A 26,188-nucleotide genomic window follows, 5' to 3' on the forward strand; every position below is an offset into this window, starting at 1 on the left:
TGCCCTTCAAACACCACTGACCCACTTAAAAAATATGAAATTATGCCTTATTACTCATAACAATATGTATAGTCCATCCGCACAGAGGGAACATGTATCCGTGGAGCCGCACAGTATTGCATGGCATTTACAGCAGGTCTGTGTCATATTAACCAAAAGGACTAGCATTTATTTTTCAATATCACCTTAAAGATTAATTATGTTTTATTGCTGAAGTATAAAATTATAGAAGGGGATGTTTTTCACCAAGGAGTTCTAAGTGACATCACATACATAACGAGAGTGAAGCTCAAAATGCATATAACCTCACTCAGAATCTCGAGGTAAAAACATCCGTTATTTACTTTTTACCCACCTATAATTTTGTCACGTATGGTCCCAAAATAATCTTCCCTGATTTGTAACTGCTTACACACGGCCAGAGGTGTAAGGGGGAGCCAAATATAACAGGCCTCGCCTCCCTGTCCCGACTATTAAAAAGCATACTTGGCCTGCAACGACCCACCGCACCCCCTTTGTGGCTCCCTCACATTCCCCCAAAGCTGTGCTGTCTAGCGCTGCACGGACAAGCGGTCAGTGAGCTTTGTCAGGGCAGTGTGGATTTCTGAAATGACATAGCAACAGTGGAAAACAACTGCTGCTTCATCATAGCAGGGAATAACGAGATTTAGGATCTGGTATTCACATCACTGGTGCTCAATAACAGCCATACATAACAAGTGAATCACCTATGGTGAGAGAAGATCTAGTATTTGTGATTGCGACTGCCATACACCTCCCACAACTAAAAACATGGAACGAAGCAGGAACTTTCCAGTGGTTACTGAGCACCGTGTGCCTCCGCCCTTCACAGCTGTTGAAGTACTTCAGAGAAACGCTAATGTGCAATGGTGAGGAGCGGCCGGCAGATAGATGCCTTACGGGAGGGGTGGTGAGATATTAAAAGCAGACGAGGAAGTTGTGAACAGTAATTGTCATTGGTACTCAACCCATGACGTTAGTAGCACAGTGAACTTTGTACTTTTTATGATGTGGTTAAAGCAAGTTAACCTGAGAGAGAGCTCAGATCAGTGTAACCCGGGACTCAGCAACAGCCACAATGAAGGGGCTCATCTTCTTGCCACTTTTATTCGGTCTCTTCGTTTCAACTGACCAAAGTAAGTACCTGTTTTTTAAAAATAATTCTGTCAGCCAAGGGTAGAATATTGGTAAAGTCAGCCAGAAAGTCATGCTTCTGTAAATTATTATCTTGCCATGCCTTCTTTTTGAGGGAAGCTATGACGTGGGCACTCGTTTAAGTTCTATGATACAGGCCTAATTGAAATTGCTTCTTCAAACCCAGTGATGACAAAAACCTTCAGATTCTGTTTTGCTGCTGGTTGTTCCGAGCGCCAAGACGCCCCTTGCAGTCAATAAATACATTAATTAATAACAGAGTAACCTCTCTGCCAGACTTTAAATCAGGCCCTATATCACACCGTATTACAGGTCTTGCTGGAGAAAGGTCAGTTTCACAAATGAAACAGGGACCATTGGTTCAAATTTTCTTCGAGGCCAAAAACAGATGCCTGGGGGGGCTGGAAACTGCTTTGTTCTCAAGAGACTAGGCAAAATAGTCCAGAGGTAATTAATAAGGCTGTAATTTAGATCCAACACCTTTTATAGCTCACACTGTAAAAACTGTAAGATTACCAGACGCATCCATATCATCTTAAGACATCTTAGTTCAGTCCAGCTTTTCCCTCTACCAACCACTGTAATTTGGAGTACCATTCCAACCGAGGTAAACCAGGACTACAAGTCTAAGAATGCAGGGCAATGTGTGACATAGTGCATCTTCACACAGGCCTACCTGGTGAAATCAAGGACGGTGCACCCTATTTCAATGAGTGAGCTGAGCCCAAGAGCAGCTGTACACTCAAGAGACAGCACTTTACTGAAAGACAGAGCTGCCGAGCTCCATCCTTCACTGTGCACTTCAAAGCGGGTAGAGATTCCCCTACAGGTGGATGTAGCAAGTGATACACCTGCCTTCACCCTACAGGTGGGTGTAGTGAGTGATGCACCTGCTTCAGGGGAATAACTCAGGGTGTCCACTGACACTGGCACAGAGGCACTTTTTCTCTCATTTGGTATCCCCCCATACAAACGAGAGAACGTCCTCCTAAGGCATCACTTTCAGTATTTGTATTACGGAAGGGGGCACAAAAGTGTCAGTGTCCCATTCTGTAATTCTATAGTGCCCCAGAAGATCAGAACGTGGATACACAGGCCTGTCGCGTACCCGGGGCACTGTGTGGAATACAGCCCTAAGGATGGAATAAGTTGTTCCTGATGATACATAGTCGTTTGGTAACCCTAAGCTGAAGAACACCAGCAGTCCATTCCCGCAGCAACATTTTAGTGGTATATCGGCATGCCATCACTCACACCGATAGTCAAAAGCTTGAGTCACATAAGTGGGTGAACATGTCCATCTTCGACATCACTTTGGCTGGTTAACTGGTGTGGATACTAAGACCTCGATTAGAAGTGCCAAAGTGGATTTGGTGCTGTTTATTGCATTGGGCAAAATTTGATACCCAACTGCTCGAATGTGATAAATAGCAACAGTTATGAGTCTATCTCTAAAAAGGGGCATAACATGTGTATTTCGGTTCTTTGCAAATGTTTTTCCTGACCAAGGCCCTCTGTGTATGTTGTCCGATTTTAGGTGCAATTATAATATTATTTGATTTGATTAAATTCAGCACCAAGCTGTGTGAAATGTATTGGATCAGATAAGTGTAGGAAAGTACCATCTTGCCTGGCATGTTACCCCCATATTTCACTTTATGTATGTTGTTTTAGTCCTTGTGTCACTGGGACCGTGCCAGGCAGGGCCCCAGTGCTCATAGTATGTGCCCTGTATGTGTTCCCTGTGTGGTGCCTAACTGTATCACTGAGGCTCTGCTAACCAGAACCTCAGTGTTTATGCTCTCTCTGCTTTCTAAATTTGTCACTGCATACTAGTGACTAAATTTACCAATTCACATTGGCACACTGGTACACCCATATAATTCCCTTGTATATGGTGCTTAGGTACCCAGGGTATTGGGGTTCCAGGAGATCCCTATGGGCTTCAGCATTTCTTTTGCCACCCGTAGGGAGCTCTGACAATTCTTACACAGGCCTGCCACTGCAGCCTGAGTGAAATAACGTCCACGTTATTTCATAGCCATTTTTCACTGCACATAAGTAACTTATAAGTCACCTATATGTCTAACCTTCACCTGGTGAAGGTTGGGTGCCAAGTTACTTAGTGTGTGGGCACCCTGGCACTAGCCAAGGTGCCCCCACATCGTTCAGGGCAAATTCTCCGGACTTTGTGAGTGCGGGGACACCATTACACGCGTGCACTATACTTAGGTCACTACCTATGTGTAGCGTCACAATGGTAACTCCGAACAAGGCCATGTAACATGTCTAAGATCATGGAATTGTCACCCCAATACCATTCTGGTATTGGGGGGACAGTTCCATGATCCCCCGGGTCTCTAGCACAGAACCCGGGTACTGCCAAACTGCCTTTCTGGGGTTTCCACTGCAGCTGCTGCTGCTGCCAACCCCTCAGGCAGGATTCTGCCCCCCTGGGGTCCAGGCAGCCCTGGCCCAGAAAGGCTGAACAAATGATTTCCTCAGAGAGAGGGTGTTACACCCTCTCCCTTTGGAAATAGGTGTGAAGGGCTGGGGAAGTGTAGCCTCCCCCAGCCTCTGGACATGCTTTGATGGGCACAGATGCTGCCCATCTCTGCATAAGCCAGTCTACACCGGTTCAGGGATCCCCCAACCCTGCTCTGGCGCGGAACTGGACAAAGGAAAGAGGAGTGACCACTCCCCTGACCAGTACCTCCCAGGGGAGTTGCCCAGAGCTCCTCCAGTGTGTCCCAGACCTCTGCCATCTTGGAAACAGAGGTGTTGGGGGCACACTGGACTGCTCTGAGTGGCCAGTGCCAGCAGGTGACGTCAGAGACCCCCTCTGATAGGCTCTTACCTTTCTTGGTAGCCAACCCTCCTTTCTTGTTAGCCAAAGCTCCTTTTCTGGCTATTTAGGGTCTCTGCTTTGGGGAATTCTTCAGATAACGAATGCAAGAGCTCACCAGAGTTCCTCTGCATCTCCCTCTTCGACTTCTACCAAGGATCGACAGCTGACTGCTCCAGGTCGCCTGCAAAAGAGCAACAAAGTAGCAAGATGACTACCAGCAACATTGTAGTGCCTCATCCTGCCTGCTTTCTCGACTGTTTCCAGGTGGTGTATGCTCTGGGGGTAGCCTGCCTTCACCCTGCACCAGAAGCTCTGAAGAAATCTCCAGTGGGTCGACGGAATCTTCCCCCTGCTAACGCAGGCACCAAAAGACTGCATCACCGGTCCTTTGGGTCCCCTCTCATCCTAACGAGCGTGGTCCCTGGAACACAGGAACTCTGTCCAAGTTACTCCCACAGTCCAGTGACTCTTCAGTCCTAGTTTGGTGGGAGTAAGTCCTTGCCTCCCCACGCTAGTTTGCAAACTTGTGAACTGCGTGATATGCAGCTGCTCCTGCTTCTGTGCACTCTTCCAGGATTTCCTTCATGCACAGCCTAGCCTGGGTCCCCAGCACTCCGTCCTGCAGTGCTCAACCCGCTGAGTTGGCCTCCGACATCGTGGGACCCTCTTTTGTAACTCTGCATGGACTCTGGCTCACAAATTTTCCAAGTGCCTGTTCAGGTACTTCTGCGGGTGCTGCCTGCTTCTGCGAGGGCTCTCTGAGTTGCTGAGTGCCCCCTCTGTCTCCTCCTCCAAGGGGCGACATCCTGGTCTTTCCTGGTCCTCAGCAGCACCCAAACACCTCTACCGCAACCCTTGCAGCTACCAAGGCTTGTTTGCGGTTTTTCTGCGTGGGAACACTTCTGCAACCTTCATCACGACGTGGGACATCTTTCTTCCAAAGGAGAAGTTCCTAGTCCTCTTTGTTCTTGCAGAAATCCAAGCTTCTTCCATCCAGAGGCAGCTTCCTTGCACCTTCATCCGGGGTTTTCTGGGCTCCTGCCCCCCCGGACACTGTCGTGACTATTGGACTTGGTCCTCTTGCTTTGCAGGTCCTCAGGTCCAGGAATCCGTTTTCAGTGCACTGCTGGTGTTTGTGGTTCTTGCAGAATCCCCCTATCACGACTATTGTGCTCTTTTGGGGTAGTAGGCGTACTTTACTCCTACTTTTCAGGGTCTTGGGGTGGGGTATCTTGGACACCCTGACTGTTTTCTTACAGTCCCAGCGACCGTCTACAAGCTCCCATAGGTCTGGGGTCCATTCGTGATTCGCATTCCACTTTTGGAGTATATGGTTTGAGTTGCCCCTAGACCTATGTTTGCCTATTGTATCCTATTGTAATTCTACACTGTTTGCATTACTTTTCTGACTCTTACTTACCTGTTTTGGGTTTGTTAACATATAACTTGTGTATATTACTTACCTTCTACCTGAGGGTACTCACTGAGATACTTTTGGCATATTGTCATAAAAATAAAGTACCTTTATTTTTAGTAACTCTGTGTATTGTGTTTTCTTATGATATTGTGCATATGATATAAGTGGTATAGTAGGAGATTTGCATGTCTCCTAGTTCAGCCTAAGCTGCTTTGCCATAGCTACCTTCTATCAGCTAGAGCCTATTCTACTAATAAGGAATAACTGTACCTGGCACATGGTGTAAAGTACCTTTGGTACCCACTACAAGCCAGGCCAGCCTCCTACAATAAGTATCGCAGCTTACACATTTTGCCCATTAAGTGTGGCCTAATATGCAGAAATCTGCATGTCCAAGATTTTTTTGGGCCTTGTCCTCACTTCAAATTCTTGCAGGTTTGACCTACCGAAATTTAATTTGGAGTGTGGATTTTATTGTTCCCTGTAAATATACGATGCGATAAAAACAGCAAAGTTAATATTTCTGATATTTGCAGTAACAGGAGTTAAGGCACATACTGGAAATTGTTGCATCACTTGTAATAAAGGTCTACATTTGAGCTGTTTAAATTATAATAGGGCAAAATCCAGAGGATGCACAGTTTATCACACCACTTATTACTGTAATCCTTGCACAAACAGGAGTTTGGGCAGACGTTGCAATTTAAAAAGGCACTCATAAACGAGACCTACGATGCAGATTTGTTTCCTCTAGCACAAAAGTACACCACAAAATAAATGTTGTTTTACTGAAACCCATTTAACTCGGCCAATAATCTTTGAATGATCAGCCAAAATCTGAAAAAAACACAAATAAAATACTCAGAGATTTTTTTCTCCCAGCACCAACCAGCAACGTTTCCAATGTATTTAAGCTACAACAACTGATACTGCTCGTTGATCAACTAGTATCCCAGCTTTGATGGATTTTATCGGGATTTCGCAACTCGGTGTAGAATGCTAGACGCGATCTGGCAGCAGAGTGGACGCGCCAAAGTCTAACCTAGCCCAAGATATAAATAAACTAAGGAGCAAAGGCTGAGTTGAGGAGCGGATGGTAACCATGACAAATAATTGTGGTTGCTCTTTACAGTTCTGATTTCATAGATTGCGTTCGTGAAAATTCATAATGAAGGGTTGTGCTTATTAAAGTGTTAGCAAAATATTGCAATAAAATGTCCAGAAAAATAAACATATTAATTTAAATGTGTCAAGATAAAACGTTTTTTCTCTGATTTAGAAAACAGAAGTATCTATTTTAAGAGGCAGTTATGCTAAAATTAGAGCGTATTAAAAAGTGCCCTCCTTGGCTCTAGCCCAAGAGGACATGTGTGTTGTGATAATGCAGGACTGTTCAACAAAAGTCCACAAGAGTTGGAAACGTGCCACATTTTTAGGACAACAACTTATTATGTATACAATTGACCTTAAGGGCCTATTAAGGGCCTAATTTGAGTGCCCGACTCTCGTCTAGTATTCTTCCCCACCCTTGTTGCTGATGGGGTATCAGTAACTCCTTGGGCTATATCCTGGATCTCAAAGAAGTGTACCTTGAGGGTTCTCTAAGAAATTACTCCTCTTTTTTCCTGTTTTTTTTACCTGAAGTTCTAGTTTGCTTTCTGTAGGCCAGGTCCCAATTGAAAATCTTCAGATCAACAGTTACTGCATCTCTCGCAATTCGGATGGACCCAACAGCACCTGTTACCAAAAACATCCTAAAAAGGAGGTCTTATAAGTTTGTGCTAAAGACTCATTTCAATTGAATGTATCTCCTGTGACATTCTGAAAATCAGACATGGCTTGGCCCTTCTGAACAGAAGTGGGACAGCCTTGGGATGGGGGAACACAAGAGAGAGGAAAGCTAAAAGTAAATGTAGGAGGCTGGACTGGCTTGTAGTGAGTACCAAGGGGTACTTGCACCTTGCACCAGGCCCAGTTATCCCTTATTAGTGTATAGGGTGTCTAGCAGCTTAGGCTGATAGATAATGGTAGCTTAGCAAAGCAGCTCAGGCTGAACTAGGAGACGTGTGAAGCTACTACAGTACCACTTAGTGTCATATGCACAATATCATAAGAAAACACAATACACAGTTATACTAAAAATAAAGGTACTTTATTTTTATGACAATATGCCAAAGTATCTTAGAGTGTACCCTCAGTGAGAGGATAGGAAATATACACAAGATATATATACACAATAGCAAAAATATGCAGTATAGTCTTAGAAAACAGTGCAAACAATGTATAGTTACAATAGGATGCAATGGGGAAACATAGGGATAGGGGCAACACAAACCATATACTCCAAAAGTGGAATGTGAACCACGAATGGACCCCAAACCTATGTGACCTTGTAGAGGGTCGCTGGGACTATTAGAAAATAGTGAGAGTTAGAAAAATAACCCTCCCCAAGACCCTGAAAAGTGAGTGCAAAGTGCACTAAAGTTCCCCTAAGGACAAAATAGTCGTGTTAGAGGGAAAATGCAAGGAAAACACAAATCAGCAATGCAACAACGATGGATTCCTGACTGAGGGTACCTGTGGAACAAGGGGACCAAGTCCAAAAGTCACAAGCAGCTCGGAGATGGGCAGATGCCCAAGAAATGCCAGCGGTTGGTGCAAAGAAGCTCTTACTAGGCTGAAGAACTGTGAATACTGCAGGAACGACAAGGGCTAGAGACTTCCCCTTTGGAGGATGGATCCCCCACGCCTTGGAGAGTCGTGCAGAAGTGTTTTCCCGCCGGATGGACGCCAACAAGCCTTGCTATACGCAAATCGTGCGTTTGGCGTTTTTGGACACTGCTGGGGCCCAGGAGGGACCAGGAGGTCGCAAATTGGACCTGCAGAGAGAGGGGACGTCGAGCAAGACAAAGAACCCTCACTGAAGCAGGTAGCACCCGGAGAAGTGCCAGAAACAGGCACTACAAGGATGCATGAAACGGTGCTCGCCGAAGTTGCACAAAGGAGTCCCACGTCGCCGGAGACCAACTTAGAAAGTCGTGCAATGCAGGTTAGAGTGCCGTGGACCCAGGCTTGGCTGTGCACGAAGGATTTCCGCCGGAAGTGCACAGGGGCCGGAGTAGCTTGCAAAGTCGCGGTTCCCAGCAATGCAGCCCAGCGAGGTGAGGCAAGGACTTACCTCCACCAAACTTGGGCTGAAGAGTCACTGGACTGTGGGGGTCACTTGGACGGTGTCGCTGGATTCGAGGGACCTCGCTCGTCGTGCTGAGAGGAGACCCAAGGGACCGGTAATGCAGCTTTTTGGTGCCTGCGGTTGCAGGGGGAAGATTTCGTCGACCCACGGGAGATTTCTTCGGAGCTTCTGGTGCAGAGAGGAGGCAGACTACCCCCACAGCATGCACAAGCAGGAAAACAGTCGAGAAGGCGGCAGGATCAGCGTTACAGAGTTGCAGTAGTCGTCTTTGCTACTATGTTGCAGGTTTGCAGGCTTCCAGCGCGGTCAGCGGTCGATTCCTTATCAGAAGGTGAAGAGGGAGATGCAGAGGAACTCGGCTGAGCTCATGCATTCGTTATCTAAAGTTTCCCCAGAGACAGAGACCCTAAATAGCCAGAAAAGAGGGTTTGGCTACCTAGGAGAGAGGAAAGGCTACTAACACCTGAAGGAGCCTATCAGCAGGAGTCTCTGACGTCACCTGGTGGCACTGGCCACTCAGAGCAGTCCAGTGTGCCAGCAGCACCTCTGTTTCCAAGATGGCAGAGGTCTGGAGCACACTGGAGGAGCTCTGGACACCTCCCAGGGGAGGTGCAGGTCAGGGGAGTGGTCACTCCCCTTTCCTTTGTCCAGTTTCGCGCCAGAGCAGGGGCTAAGGGGTCCCTGAACCGGTGTAGACTGGCTTATGCAGAATTGGGCACCTCTGTGCCCAACAAAGCATTTCCAGAGGCTGGGGGAGGCTACTCCTCCCCTGCCTTCACACCATTTTCCAAAGGGCGAGGGTGTCACACCCTCTCTCAGAGGAAGTTCTTTGTTCTGCCATCCTGGGCCAGGCCTGGCTGGACCCCAGGAGGGCAGATGCCTGTCTGAGGGGTTGGCAGCAGCAGCAGCTGCAGTGAAACCCCGGTAAGGGCAGTTTGTCAGTACCAGGGTCTGTGCTACAGACCACTGGGATCATGGGATTGTGCAAACTATGCTAGGATGGCATAGAGGGGGCAATTCCATGATCATAGACATGTTACATGGCCATATTCGGAGTTACCATTGTGAAGCTACATATAGGTAGTGACCTATATGTAGTGCACGCGTGTAATGGTGTCCCCGCACTCACAAAGTTCAGGGAATTGGCTCTGAACAATGTGGGGGCACCTTGGCTAGTGCCAGGGTGCCCTCACACTAAGTAACTTTGCACCTAACCTTTACCAGGTAAAGGTTAGACATATAGGTGACTTATAAGTTACTTAAGTGCAGTGTAAAATGGCTGTGAAATAACGTGGACGTTATTTCACTCAGGCTGCAGTGGCAGGCCTGTGTAAGGATTGTCAGGGCTCCCTATGGGTGGCAAAAGAAATGCTGCAGCCCATAGGGATCTCCTGGAACCCCAATACCCTGGGTACCTCAGTACCATATACTAGGGAATTATAAGGGTGTTCCAGTAAGCCAATGTAAATTGGTAAAATTGGTCACTAGCCTGTTAGTGACAATTTGAAAATAATGAGAGAGCATAACCACTGAGGTTCTGGTTAGCAGAGCCTCAGTGAGACAGTTAGGCACCACACAGGGAACATATACATGCACACCTATGAGCACTGGGGCCCTGTGTGACAGGGTCCCAGTGACACATACATATAGGCCACAAACCTATGAGCACTGGGGTCCTGACCAGCAGGATCCCAGTGACACATAACAATCATACTGAAACCATAGTGTTTTCACTATGAGCACTGAGGCCTGGCTATCAGGATCCCAGTGAGACAGTGAAAACAGTGACAAACACCCTGACATACACTCACAAACAGGCCAAAAGTGGGGGTAACAAGGCTAGAAAGGGGCTACCTTCTCACAGTAAAGCGCTGCAATTACGTTACATCTGACAACTTTAGTTCAGTCATACAAAAAGTGATGAGAGCAATGCTTTCAAAATGTCTAAGCACTGGCAAAAACCCATCATTTTTCACTGACTGTGCCACTCTAGATAGAGGCCCTCCTTATTCAGATCAGTACATAATGTGTTCCTCAACTTAGTTTAATCTGAACACCAATTTCCACAACAGTCAGAAATCCACTGAGTAAAAACTATAGGTATTGTACTTAAAGCTCTTCTGTTGGGTGGCTGTCTGTATATTATAAGTAAGTTTCATTATATAGCAATTACTGAGGATTATCATTTGCACGTTGCAGTGGTATTGCACAGATATACTAAACGGTATGATTAAGGTCCAATGAAAATATAGTCGGGTCTAACGTCAAAATATAAATATGGAATTATGTTAGCTCCTCTTTACAGGCAAAAGAAATGGCGCTAAGGCGATGCTAAGGTTCCATAAGTATGGGCCTTAATGTCACTCTCTTTTGTTTGCTCCTTATTTGCAGGCCTGGCTTGTCCATCTTGTTTTTGTCCCACATCTGCAGCTTGTGCCTTGACACTTTTCTCTTTTAAGGAACATCTTTTTTCTTTCTATTTAATTACTACAGGAGAGTGCATGCGTTTTACAGGTGTCTCCCTCCTGTACTTCTCCATCCACCCCCTGTGTTACTGTCTCCCTGTTATTCTTCTCCCCTGACCACTTTTGAACTGCTTTCCTCATTTTTGGATGGCCTTCGATCCGTCTGACACTCCAGATGCCTCACTTTGAGCTGTCCGTCACTTATTTTTGAGGGCCAGCACTTATTTTTCTGCCTTAAGCATTTACTGCAAGCAAAAGACACATGTGAGAAAGATGGAGGAAGAGAAAAATGAAAAAGTGTCACAATGGGAGAAAGCAGGAAGCTGCAAGAGTAAGCTGAAGGGGCAGGAAGTGGCTTTAAATGGACTGAAGAGGCCCGAGATGGCTTCAGGATCACACTGCCTCAGTATTAGGTGTTCCCACATTTAATTGCAGCAGCCAGGTATTTAAGAGGAGGGCTTTGGGCCCAGCACTTTTTTATTCACAAATTAAGCACTGCTCAGTGTGCTCTTAGATGTGTTTGGCAGTCTCAGTGCATCACTTCAATTAGAGTCCCCTGCATCCATCATCTCAGATGTGCTGGCTGTGGGTGACCAAGTGCTGCCAGTGCTTCGTCCTCGCCCTGTGCCGAGATGCAGCTCCTGTGTACTACACCTTCCCTATCCCAGTCATGTCCAAATAGGGGAAGAAAAGCCAGATGATGCGACCGCTAGATGCCTGGCTCTGTCTCAGCTCGAGAACCTCTCTGACTCTTGAGCTGAGAATGAGCCCAGCTTTAATATTTCACTTACAGAGCCTCGTTTTCCCTCGTTATCACATGCAAGTGTACCTTCCAATATCAGACTCCAGGGCGAGCACTGTGCAAAAATAATCAAGAGGAAAAACTTCTGCGTGTTGAACAAATACCTTTTTAAAGCTATTTTCACATGCTGTTCGTCGCAAGGTGTGGATGCCAACTATTTTCAAGGCATGGTTCTGGCTCGACTCTCCCTGTTAATTTGTCGGCTCTACGTCCAACAAAGAGAGCTCACCTCAACAGTATATATAGGCTCTCTGAAGCTGTTCCGTACCGGCGTGGAGGGCGATGAGCAAATGTGGCCCAGTGATTGTTGTGCACGGGAAGTTTTGGGTTGATCCGTCAAGCGGGGGCCAAAAAGAGGGGGGTATAAAAAGTTTCGAACCACTGGGAGTAATTTCATCAAATTTGGCAGAAAGCTAGCTGCCAGTATGCAGATTATGCTTTTTGTTATTTTGTGTAAATCCAATCAGTAGTTTAGGAGATATTTAAGGGCAAAAACATTTGCATATTTCCGTCAACAATTAATGGCGAAATTCACACATTTTGGCGAATACACGTGCGAAAGGAAGCATGACCATAACCTGACTAGAGAGTTGCGACTGCTATTTTATTTCATGGGACATTGTCCCCGGGGGTGAAAATTGAAATTTAAAGTGTCATAAGGGGTCAGGGTGAAGGTAACCTGACCCCAGGGATGTGAAATAGGTGTGTTTTAGGGCAAATTGTAGGTTTGATATAATTTTGTGTCACTGCGTGCAATATTCACAAAAATGTGTGAATTTCCACAAATTCAGCAGTTATAGTTCTTTCAAGTAGCTTTAACTTGCGCCCTAAGGTAACTATAACTCATGCCTTTGCCATGCACAGCTAATTACTCCACATATTATGTCATTGATGAGATCTTGTATGGCATCTTTGATATCACTACAACGTTTGCAATAACATGTGCTGGCAAGGGCGTGAATTATAGTTACCTTATATATATATTTCCATCCAAAATGCCATAAAGCTGAGATGCACTTGCGTTACGTCAAATTTTAATGGTAAAACACAACCAAATCCAATGTGGTCACTGCAATACATTCCCCGATGCATTTCGGACATCACATCCTTCTTCATGGGGTCTGGCACTGCAACTAAACTACTCCGTATTGCCAACCTAATTAACAATCATCTCGTCCTCAGTGGGCCTCTCAGTGAGTTTCAATGCATGACGGTATATGTAGTTAATTCCATTTTCACCCCATAGTAGGTGTTGATGTGCCACAGTAATGGATTTAGTCACATATCTATGTTCCCACAGAACATTCTTATTTGGCTCCAATGAAACGCCGAGCTAGACCCGCATTCCATTTTGCGGTGGTGCAGTCTCTCCGGCCAGGCAGCCGGTATGAACTTCCATCCAAAATGCCCCAAAGCAGAGCTGCACTTGCGTTCGTTCACATTTTAAAGGTAAAACACAACCAAATCCAATATAGTTACTCTGCAATACATTCCCCTACGTGTTTCAGACATCACACCTATCTTTATGGGGTCTGGCACTGCAACTAAAACTACTCCATATTGTCCACCTGATTAACAATCATCTCGCCCTCAGTGGGCCTCTCAGTGAGTTTCAAGGCATGACGTATGTGTAGTTAATTCCATTTTTGCCCTATAGTAGGGTTTGAAGTGCTGCATTAATAGATTTAGTTACACATTGATATTCCCACTTGAGGTCTTGTCCATCCTGGTAGCACTGTCTGACCAGGAGGGGGCGAGGTGGTGGATGATGAAGCATGTCACATTATGTGAGTGAGCCCACCTCGTCCTTATCTTTGGGATTCCCAGGAAAGGATAAATGACTACTGAGAGGCTTTCAAAAGGTTAGACCTAGGCCAGATCCTATTCCTGGAGTCCACGCACCACCTGTGTTTGGGAAGGAAAGAACAAGCACATCTCTGATTGGTCCTGAATATCAATTTATCCTTGGATGCTCATCCTCCTGGTGCTCATGTGTTGTGCGTACTACCGCACCCATGGGAAGCAAAAGCGCACCAATCTTCATCTAAAGACTGCACAATGCAAAGTTCAATGAGAAAACCCTTTTCTGACAAATTGCTTCATAAATGTTCACAACTTTTCTAGATAGGATGTCAACTACACTCTAGAAAAAGAGAAAAGAACGTCTTATGTCATTTTTGACATGAAGGAGGTAATCAATCTACAAAAGAAAAACACTTAAAAAGGAAGGTTGTGTCATTATTATGTGACGAATCACCAAAAGTACAGCGACAATTGAAACATGGGATGGATAACAGACTTTGCCATAAAAAAACATCAGATACTTTTGCCCTAAAGAAGTTCCATAGTATTTAAAGCAATGAAACCTACTGGCTGCCTATCTATATTGTTTTAGAACTGGATGGCCAATATTGAGTATGTTTTGGACATTTGAATCTTTGTATTCATTGAACTTTAGATTGTGCTTCTCTTTGTACTAGATTGATATACATTTTTGCATCTGTGGAATTACAATGTGGGTATCACATTAATGGAGTTTGAACGTTTTACAGCTAAGATGTATATGTATGTGGAGATTTAATTGGGTTGTGAATAAAAGTTGAAAATCTTTTTCAAAGCCCTTTGGATCTACAGGAATGTTTAGCCATTTACTCACATTTAGCCACGTATGGACTCAACTGTTTACTACTGCATCCATCCACTCATAACACCATTGACCTATTCATTCACCCTTACAGTTAACTATCACTCAAGCACTCCACTTTGCTCATCTAGATGTAATCTCATATGCATCTATCAACCAGCCCCATTGGCTTTGGTATCCGCCTACAGACATCTATCTATTAACCCATTTATCCAACTGCTCAGCCATCAACCCATTCATTCATGTGCCTGCATATGCCAATATGTGCCGCCCTGTATGTTGAAAAGTGAATAAATGAATGTGCACCTCTTTGTTTATTGACCATGTGCATCTGTATCTTTGCATTTTTTGTGTCTGTGAGAGTGTTGTTTTGGTGGTTCCAAACATATCACACAACAAGGTCTAGCTACTACAGTAGTGTATAACAAATAATACACACCTGAAATAGGCTAGGCTATATGGCTTTGCCAATATTCATTTTATATTGTGCTTTATACCACAATTCTGCATTCATAAGTGTTGTAAATACATAATATTGGTAAGCATTTTAAATATATTCAATTTACCGACCTAGGAAGGTGGGTGACGGGTCTGTCGCAGTAGGGTTGAAACTTTTTAACAAAGAAGTCAGTAATCAGAGTTACCTTTTGATTGTTATTGAACAACACATCTTTTTCAATGTCTTTCCAATTCTTTTTATTTGTATCCCTTTGCTCTGACCTGGGAATTAATCAATCTAACTGGTGCGCAACCCCATCCTTGCTTGCTGTGCAGACAAAAGGGGCATGCATGAGAGACGTTTTTCAAGTGTCATAGTACTCCGTAGACTGTACCCAGAAGTCCAAAACGAAATGCAGAGAACTATAATTGAAAATTATATTTTGTCCTTAGTGTCCCACCGGAGCCACATGTGTCCTACCTAAGTGTCTTTCATGGGTACAGATTCCCTTTTTAAGTCTGGACTACAAACAGCTTAGCTGTCTGGCTAGAGCTATTGTCATCGCACAACACACACCGCACATACATAAAGTTAATATAAAGTTCTGCAAGAAATCACCAACTATTGTTGCATCAATCTTTGGTGATTTCTTTCATCACTTTATACGATGGTAATTTGAATGAACAACTAATACATATAGAATACTGTATGAAAAGTGGTAAGCTTAAAATGCAAGGCCACTGTTGGGGTCTCTTTCTAACAAATTCACACTTTCTTTGACAATAAAATGTTCTGTTGATATACATAAACATACAGATACAGAAAGATGCTTTTGGACTCTCCCTTTCAAACACTGGTTACTATAATTTACCTGAATGCTCATCAGGGTTGGCATCAGCCCACATCATTTTGCAGAGGAAACACCCTCGCAATTGCAAATACACAGGCTGCCCTTTCCTCTCTGCTCCCTCACTTGTCCGCGGCTCTCCACTTCTCTCCTGCTTATCCCCATTCTGCTCCCGTGATTTCCTTCTATTTTTCATGACCACGCAGCTGCGAAGTACCACCAAACAACACTTTTCTTGTTATGCTTATTTCCACGCACTTTTGCCCATATTTATACTTTTTGGTGCAAATCTGCCCTAGCGCAGATTTGCGTCAAAAAGTTTAATGCGGGCTACCGCCATTCCAAAGCGCCAGCCGGGCGCCTTATTTATGGAATGATGGTAGCCGGCGCTGCGGCCTGGTTAGCGTCAAAATAAATGACAGTAACAGGGTAGCAGAGGCGAAAGGAAGACTGAGGGTTGTGCGCCAAAGAATAGTGCAAGTCAGGTTAGAGTCAAAAATATTGGCTCTAACCTGACTAGCATAATTTTTTGACGCACAACACCCATGAAAATGACTCCTGTCTTAGCAAAGACAGGAGTCATGACCCCCTGCCCAATGGGCATGTCCAGGGGACTTCTGTCCCCTGGTCATGCCCATTGGGCACAGTGGCATGTAAGGGGGCCCAAGTTAGGCCCCCCTATGCCACTTAAAAAAAAAAATACTTACCAAAACCTAACAGGACTTACAGTAGATGGGTCCTCCATCCATGCATGTCCTCCAGGGGTGGGCGAGGGTGGCAAGGGGTGTCCCTGAGGGGCAGGGAAGGGCTCCTGTGGACTGCTTCCATGGTTGGAGACCATGGAAATGAGTCCACAGGTCCCTTAACGCCTGCCCTGACCCAGGTGTTAAAAAATGGCACTAAACTGATTTAGAGTCATTTTTTAAGGCCCTCCCTCCCGAGCTTCATTTGTGCACGGGAATATAAATAAGGCGCAAATGCCCTTGAGTCATTTTTTGCCCGGGAACGCCTACCTTGCATATCATTAACGCAAGGTAGGTTTCCACTGTAAAAAAATGACTCTCACTCCATTAATTTGGCGCTAGAAGGGTCTAGCTCCAAAGTATAAATATGGAGTTAAGTTTGCGCCGAATTTGTGTAAAAAAAATTACGTAAATTCGGCTCAAACAGAGTATAAATATGGGCCTTTATTTTTATTTTTCTGTTCTGATCCGACCATCAGCCGTGTTTTGATGTTAATTTAAAAACTGGTGCCTCATGACGCGCTGGGTGTGCATGGGTTACTATGCATATGTGCGCATGCATTATGATGTAGTCACACATATGAATTCACAAAACACCCACCTATTAATGTATTTTCTTACCATCCAAAGATGTCCGCCATATGCCTACATGATGTGTGCCTAGGGCGTGTTACACATAGGCAAGTGTACATCGCACTGCACGCGTACACAGGTTTTGTGACAGAACTGAAAGTCAGTTTGGCGTTTTTTGTTTCTTAACTGTTTCAACATGTCACAATAGTAAACTAAAAACAAGCATTGTCATATACAATTGGTCTCGCTTTTGGGACCTTATAAGTAATTAGCCATGCAGTACATTATCCTTGGTGCTACAACATCTACTGTTACTTCACAGGTACTGGTGAACGGCCATATACACTCATGGCTCAACATCACAAATGACTTCTGGATCAGTGATTTTACCCTGTCATGGAACAGTTTATGTGCACTGTTTAATTAAACACCTCTTGCCTAGTAGGGTCTTTGAATCCTGTTTATCTATACTACAAAAGATTGAAACTACAAGATCCAGAATGCAAACTGGCTTAGTAGGTTGCAGGTGAAATGAGCGTTACATTGCAAGTATGCTTCTGCACATTTGGACCTGTCAGGACCCATAGGTTGCAGCTTTGTATTATTTTCTGATAGAAGATGTTTAGTGTAGCTTGTAAGAAAAGGTCCACTGACATACTTTGAGTAATCCATTTATTGGAGCCTCATAGCGCCGCAGCAGGAAGTCAAAGGGTAGTTGCCATTGTGGTCGGTAGGAAAGAAAACATCCCATGGACTGCACACACAATGTAAAACAAGCATTTGCAATGCAGTAGGTCTCACATTTTCTTGAATTTTAGCTTGTAACATTGTAAATTTACAACTGGACTTTTCTTGCCACATAAATTGGTCAACCCTGCCTCATAATTTCATCTTTTCCTGCCATAAAGTTCCAGTGGCCCAGCATTTAGCTAAAGCACTTCCATTTACCCTGTCCCTCTATCTTAAAATATATACAATTATCATATAAACCTTTATCAGAAATACACTTTTGACAGTAGCGTATAATGCTCAAAACACCATAAAAAATAAATAATTTGGGATAGGTTGGAGGGTGAAAGGAAAGAGGGAGTCGGGAGTAAAGATGGAGAGGACAAGAGGCGTAGTAACAGTGTCATGGGCCCTGGAGCAAAAAAGAAAAATGGTTGTCTGGAATTTCGCAAGGAAAATAGAGCAGTAATTAGAGTTGAGTGAGGTTCGTAGGTCTCTAGGCCCCTATGCCACTGCACCGGTTGCTCCATTGATAAATAGGATTCAGAAGAGAAATTAGATGGGGCAGAAAAAGAGAAGTGAAAGGGTCACAACACACAAAAGGAAGAAAGAGAAGGGGTTGCACAGAAGTAAAAGAAAGAAGGGAAAGAAAAAACAAGAGCATGAAAACACAACTAAGAGAAGAAAAAGAGCAAACATGTGAGACAAAAGAAAAAAAGGAAGGAAGTTAGCAAATGAAAGATAAAGAGGAAAAAAATAATGAAAGAAGAGTGAAACGAAAGAGAAAAATGAACATTTGAGAAAAAAGAGAGCTGGTGAGAGAAACAAACAGCGAAAGAACCAGGGCATGTATGTACTGACACATTTCTCACAGACACAGAATGTGAAAACCACTTTGACTCTTCGGGTTCTGACAAGTAACATGGGCTTCCACATGCAGACAGGAAAAAAGGGATGTATAGCAAAATGTGAATTAACAGATGAAGATAAGAAAAACACCAGAGAAAAGAAGGAAGAAAGAGCTAAAAAAAAAGTGGAAGGACGCATGCCGAGTCAAAGGAAAGAGCAAATAAAAAAGACTAAGAAAGAACTAAGGAAAGAGAAAAAAATAGTGAAAGAATAAATGCCTGATTGAGAAAAAAGAGAGGAACGAAACAAGGAAAGAAATAACCAAGTTTTTGTGAGTTTGAAAGAGATAGGAAGAGAAAGAGGGAAATAAAAAAAAGAGAGAGGAGAAGAAATAAATAGTTGAAAGAAAGAGCAAAATTGTTAACGTGTGGATTTTGAGAGCTGGAAAGAGAAAAGTAGGGGAGAAAAGAAAACATTGAGACTAAACAGAGTAAAGGAAAGAAGGGAGTGAGATAGGTGAAACAGGCCCTCCCAAATAAAGATGGCAGCTATGAATAGATTTAATTCGGTCCTCCATGTCTGCAAACAGAAGTCAGAGTGTGGAACAGCAGGGGGCGCTGCAGAACAGCATGAAGTGCATTAGCAGAGTTGTACGTGAACCCCAATACAGCAGTATTGGGGAGCTTCAGATCAGGATTGGGGGCATAGACAGAGTTGTTTCCCAGCCCAGTGCAGGAATAACAGAAAGGCAGTAGTGGGGAATGAGAAACAGAGCACTGTGTAATTCCTGGTATTTGAATAGTGGGGGGCTGCAGGTTAGGGTTGAGGTGCACTGACAGAGTTGTATGTGGGCTGCAGTACTGGAACAGTAATGGGCAAACAAGGTCAGAAGTGAGGTATGTTAATGGAGCTATGTGTGGATCCTAGTATTGGCGTGCTAGTGTTGCCAAGTGTTAGCCTGGAGGTTCCCTGGTGAAGGTGCAAGTGGGTCCCAGCATGGGAGTGGCTTTGCCTCTGAACCACAGAAGCAAGGGGCGTGTGTGTGAGCCTTAGTACTGAGAAGAAATGTGCACTGAATGTTAGAATTGATGGATTCTGGCAGAGCTCTGGTAGTTCCATCAACTGGCTATGCTGTGTTTTGCTCTTTTGGGTCCAGTATTGGCTTGGCAGTGGGACTGAATAGTAGAACTGAGCTGCTGTAACAGAACTGTATGTGAGCGAGTTCCCAATATGGGAAAGGAAGTGATCTCGCTGGGGTATTGAGGTGAACTGATGGAGCTGCGCCCCAGGTCCCAGTACTGGAACAGCAGTGTGTACTGACTGTAAGAACTGAGGTGCTCTGGCACACAGTGTGTGTGGGGTTCTGGCACGGGCACAGCTGAGGTGCTTGGAGTGTGTGAATTGAGGTACACTCATGGAGCTGCACCAGAGGTCCCGGTACTGGAAAAGCAGTGTGTATTGACTGTAAGAACCGAGGTGCTCTGGCAGACAGCGTGCGTGAAGTTCTGGCACGAGCATGGCTGAGGGGCTTGGAGTGTGTGAACTGAGGTGCACTGATGGAGCTGCGCCCCAGGTCCCAGTACTGGAACAGCAACATGTACTGACTGTAAGAACTGAGATACTCTAGCAGACAGCGTGTGTGGGGTTCTGGCATGGGCATGGCCTAGGGGTTTGGAGTGTGTGAACTGAGGTGCACTGATGGAGCTGCGCCCCAGGTCCCAGTACTGGAACAGCAGTGTGTGCTGACTGTAAGAACTGAGGTGCTCTGGCACACAGTGTGTGTGGGGTTCTGGCACCGGCATGAGGTCCCCGTACTGGAACAGCAGTGTTACTGATTCATTTCAGGGGTTGTTGGCCGAGCCCTCTTTCTTCTTTTCACAGGAGGTCTGAGACAACCCCTGTCCCCTTCCTCTTCCCTAGTGGGTTCCTAGGCAGCTGCGTCTAACGCTGGGAGGAAGCCAGCAGCAGAGATAGATGTTAGAGAGTTACTGTCAAATGATTCCATTCCTTCCACTCGCTCTGTAATCACATTAAATCAAAAAACAGAAAAAGGGTGATGGGGTAGCTGGGTGGGTGAGCGAGTCAATTAACCACATTTGTATTCTATGGAATAATTCATTCACCTCTTCTGTTGCTTCGAAGCACTGTGAATAACACGTCACTGCTAAGTAAATAACCGGCCATGGAACTGGATAGAAGGCTGAGCGTGCGTTGCCGAAATTTGAACCACATATATCATCAATAAGTGATTACCCCGCTGAGCCATCCAGCTTATTCTCAAGTCTAGCCATCATCTCAACATCCTATCATTCTGGGCAAATCACTTAATCTTCCTGTGCCTTAAAAGAAAAAGAAATAATGTGTCCTTGTGTAATGTAACTGGTGCTATTGAAAAGCGCTGATGTTCTCGCTATATAAAAACGCAAAATAAAAGCATGATTCAAGCATAAATCAATAAGTTTAGGAGGGTGGTCTTGCTATGTCCTACTAATCGCTTATGTAATATTTGCGTCAGTTGAGTTGTAGACGCTCTGTTAAAAGTCAGAGCGCATTCCTCTAAGATGACAAAATGAACCACTCGAGGAGCAACATTCATGATCTATGACATTTTCCTGGCAAGGGCTGAAATTGATTTGCAACAGACTTTTTGCAAACTTTTGGAAAGAAGGAGGAAAGTGACTTTGCCACCAACATGCCTCCTAAATGATAGTAGTTAGGCAATCATGGTGCCTAAAATATTTTTTAGGGGTGTTCAGAAAATGTTCACCTAATACTTGTGTATTAGTTCTTTTCAAACATGACTGCATACCTAATGAGGTAAGCAAAGCATTTTTCTTTGGACAATTCTGCACAAGATAAAGTCTTGTCTATTAATGGGGGTGCAAGGCAAAGACAATAGGTGCAGCAATATACAGGGAGGCATGGCACAGGCGAAAGGATGTCAGTTAAAAAAGGTGTGGAGAGATTGGGCACAATTTGTAGCGAGTACACATCAGAAGGAGGGGGCAGGGCGACTGAGATACAAAGATGCGGCTACAGGCCACAAGTACACTTTAGGCAGACTATGTTTGGCCTCTCAGAAGTTGGCGCTATTCACAATTGCCCCACTTAGGCAAATGTCTTGAAACTGGTGATCTAAGCACCCTTCCCCCACCTAAACACATGCACACAATTAAGGAAAGTAGTAAAAGTTTTAGGGGCTCCATACTTTTTATGATAATATGACCTTTTTATATCACCATTGCAATGCTACAATTACACACATTGGGTTTGTACTTTCGTTACGTTGTTAATGGCACGTTAGCATTGCAAGTTTTAGTGCTATTTCGTTTCAATGAGAAATTCATTTTTCCAGGCTTTTTCCATAATAGATACCATATTCACAAACCATACAAAACGTCTTGTGTTATAAGATTGCCAAGAATATGCTGATGAATTAGGATGACAACAATTATATCATCTGAAAGACACAGCAGTTCACTTGAAGAAGCAGAAGTGTTGGGGAGGTGGGGGCAAAGTGGGTGATGCCTGTGAAGCTGGTGAAGGCACCTCTTTGTTCATATGTATCCTGGTGGTGTCTTGCACTCTCTATACATTTCTCTTTCTGGGCGTGGCTCACACTGTGCAGGGATGGCGAAACAGGCTAAAGTGTTTGTTGAGTGAAGGGGTGAGTTGCGCATCTCTATGGCTGGTGATACATTTCTTCAAGTTACTTTGAGTGGAGGGGTAGCAGCATACTTTGTCCAGATGAGGAACACCAGCTCTGAGTGGAGGAACCCACTGCCATGAAATCCTCCACTGCAGCTGCAATCTGACTTCATTAGAACCCGCGGCTGAGGGGTCCAGGCTGCAAGCCCACCCAGAGATTTACATAACATGAACAACAAACAGAGTTTCACATCACTGCACATGCATGTCCCTTTTTTCACTGCATGTTATGATGCACAAATGCAATTTATCAAAAGCTTTTGTGCATGTTGTTAAAGATGGGGTGTTTGATTGGCAGTCAGTTTGCACTCTGTCCAAGCAGGGACCCTCACTCTAGTCAGGGCAATGGAGATACACACTTATATAACCCTTGTTCACCCCCTTGGTAGCTTGGCACAAGCAGTAACGCTTATCTCAAAGACAATGTGTAAAATATTTGTACCAAAACACACAGTAATACAGTGAAAACACTTCAAAATGGACATCAGAACAGTTTAGAAAAATAGGCAATATTTATCTAAATCAACCAAGAGCAAAACTACAAAAATCCAACATACACAAGTCAAGATATGAATTTTCAAAGTAAATAGAGTCTTACTCCATGGAAAACAATGGAAACGTTGTTTTTATACAAAGTACCTGGTTGCATCAAAAATAAAGCCGCTCAGGCGAGCGTGTGTTAGAAAAGGCAGCAATGTGTCGATTTCTTACTCGCAAGTGAGCCCGTGCGTCGTTTCTTCTCAATGTCGGGTATACGATGTGTCGTTTTTCTCTCCCGCAAGAGAGTGATGCGTCGATTTCTGGAAAAGGCACCTCTGATCCGCGCAGGTTCACGATGAATGTGATGCCCAGCGATGATGTGTGTGAAATCCAGCCATACAGTAATGGAAAAACTGTGCTGCAAAGAGTTTGCATTGTTTTCAGCAGCCACAAGCAGGTGTTGCATCGTTTCTCCAGCCACGATGCAGGTGATGCGTGGATTTCTCAGCCGCGATGCAGGCGGTGCATCGATTTTAGCCACGAGGCATATGGTACATTGTTTTTACAGCTGTGGTGCAGGTGGTGTGTTGAAATTGTCCCCACATGGCTTCCTGTGCGTCAATTTCAGTCCTTGTTCTACCAACTTCACCTTTCAGGAGCCGGGGGACTGGATAGGGCACCACTTGGCAGGGCAAGAGGCTCAGCAGAGAGTCCAGGTGCGGGCAGAGGAAGTCTTTGATGGACCTGAGACTTTAAAACAGGAGGCAAGTTCAGACCAAGCCCTTGGAGACATTTCACAAGCAGGATATACCACAAAGTCCAGATTTTGTTCTCTTTCAGGCAGAAGCAGCAACTGCAGGCCAACCCAGCAAAGCACAGTCACAGGCAAAGGTGCAGTATTCCTCCTCCAGCTCTTCCACTCTTCTCCTTGGCAGAGGTTCCTCTTGATTCCAGAAGTAATCTGAATATCTGGGGTTTTGGGTCCATTACTTATACCCCTTTCTGTGTTTGAAGTAGGCAAACTTCAAAGGAAAGCCTCAGTTGTTCACAAGATACTGCCTTGCCCAGGCCTGGCCCCAGACACACACCAGAGGGTTGGAGACTGCATTGTGTGGGGGTAGGCACAGCCCATTCAGGTGTAAATGACCACCCCTCCCTCCACTCTAGCCCAGATGGCCCATCGGGATATGCAGGCTACACCCCTGCTCCCTTTGTGTCACTGTGTAGTGGAGATTCACAATCAGCCCAACTGTCAGTCTGACCCAGACAGGGAATACACAGGCAGAGTCAAAGAATGGTTTAAGCAAGAAAATACCCACTTTCTAACAGTGGCATTTTCAAACTGACAATTTAAAAAACAACTTTACCAAAAGCTGTATTTTTAAAATGTGAGGTCAGAGACACCAAACTCTTCATCTCATCTGCTCCTAAAAAAAACTGCACTTGAAAGATATTTAAAGGCAGCCCCCATGTTAACATATGAGAGAGATAGGTCTTGCAACAGTGAAAACCGAATTTGGCAGTATTTCACTGTTAGGACATGTAAAACACAACAGTACATGTCCCACCTTTAACATACACTGCACCCTGTCTATGGGGCTACCGAGGGCCTACCTTAGAGGTGCCTTACATGTATAAATAGGGAAGGTTTGGGCCTGGCAAGTGGGCACACCTGTCAGGTGGAATTGGCAGATTAAAACTGCTCACACACACACACACACACACAGCAGTGGCAGGTCTGAGCCATGTTTACAGGGCTACTTGTGTGAATGGCACAACCAGTGCTGCAGGCCCACTAGTAGTATTTGATTTACAGGCCCTGGGCACTCTAGTGCACTTTACTAGGGACCTACTAGTAAATTAAATATGCCAATCATGGAAAAGTCAATGACAGATACAATTTGCACAGGGAGCACTTGCACTTTAGCACTGGTCAATAGTGGTAAAGTGCCCAGAGTAAGAAAAACACAAAAATAGAGTCTAGCACACAGTCAAAACATGGGAAGCAGAGGCAAAAAAGACAGGGGAAACCACACCAAAGATGCCAGGTTCTAACACATATATATAGGAAAATAAAATCTTGCTACTGAGATATAACAAGTAAATGAGGCGGTGAAACCAGTGTGTCCCGGTTGGGTGAAAGGGAGTGTCTATCACCAGTGGTGTGTGGGGCCGACAGCAGCAGAGGTCATTAAGTAGCTTTTACTGTAGGTCAGCTGCTCTGGCGGGCTCGCTTGTGTTACTGCCACAAAACGATAAACAAGAATGGACTAACTAAAAACACAAAAGCATTACTTATAGCCAGAAACCAACAAAAAAAAGAGTGCGCTGAAAGTAACCTAAATGGACAGAAGTGCAATGAGACATGTAAAAGTGCCAGTGTCCATGGGAGAGAACAACACACCAAAATGAGGGACAAATGGCAACAATTCACCACTGAAAAGAAAGGGATTTCTAAAGGCACACGAAGGAACTAATGACAAGCAGTGGTCATGGTAAAAGCTCACAGAATAAAGCCAGCATGTCTTGAAGAGACAGCACATGTCCTGCCTCGGAAAGACCTAAACAAAACATGCATTGGAGCACCAATGCAAACAAGCACTAGCAAAGGTAATAATAGATCGACACTTGAATTCAAATGTACGAGCTATTGAGTTTGGCTCTACTTATTTTTTGATCCCTTTGTGTCCATCTGCTTATTTCCCTCCAATTTTTCCTTTTCTTTTCACCTGGAATTGGAGGCACAGTTTGTGTGAATTCTACATAAACACTGCACAGCAACGTCACAGCTGTTGACGTAGCCTCGAAGGCCCCCTGCTCTCTGAAGACGATTGAAAAGAGACAATGTTTATTTATTTTTTAATGTTTTTATTTATTAAGAACATGTTTACCGGGAGCCATCTGGCCACTAGAAAAAAGGCAGCAAGAACAGCAAACAAGAAGACATTGGAAGAAAGACAGTGGACTAAAGAGGCATGTTTAAGGACTTGTTTGAACTGGCTAAAATTGGAGGGAGGGCGAAGCTGGTGACCTAGTATCCAGAAGGCTGTACCTCCACAGAGAACCCACCTAAAGCGGACCCTTCCAACCACAGCAAAGAGTCGGACTGTAGGGTTCTCGACGGCATGCAGGACCAACGGCTCTGTGACAGAAAGACAGAACCAGTGTTTTTTAAATTGAATTATTTGTTTAGCAGACTTCCGGTCCTCTCCACGCCCTTTAGACTGCACATGTGGCACTCACTGGGTTGTTTTATTGATGATGAGGTGGAGCTT

The 26,188-nt window shown here is 44.6% G+C and overlaps 1 protein-coding gene across 3 annotated transcripts in view; it reads left to right on the forward strand.

Annotated features, from left to right (window-relative positions):
- The first annotated feature begins 1,055 nt into the window (after positions 1–1,055).
- Positions 1,056–26,188, forward strand: part of MUC13 (mucin 13, cell surface associated) — a 648,793-nt gene continuing 623,660 nt past the window's right edge. For 2 of the 3 annotated variants that reach the window (XM_069224633.1, XM_069224634.1), the window contains exon 1: positions 1,056–1,157. In XM_069224633.1, coding sequence (XP_069080734.1) covers positions 1,100–1,157 — 58 coding nt within the window. In that variant the 5' untranslated portion in view covers positions 1,056–1,099. The remainder of the gene's footprint in view (positions 1,158–26,188) is intronic. The other variant, XM_069224636.1, reaches the window with a different exon arrangement.

Source organism: Pleurodeles waltl, chromosome 3_1, assembly GCF_031143425.1.
Source record: "Pleurodeles waltl isolate 20211129_DDA chromosome 3_1, aPleWal1.hap1.20221129, whole genome shotgun sequence".
NCBI lineage: Eukaryota > Metazoa > Chordata > Amphibia > Caudata > Salamandridae > Pleurodeles > Pleurodeles waltl.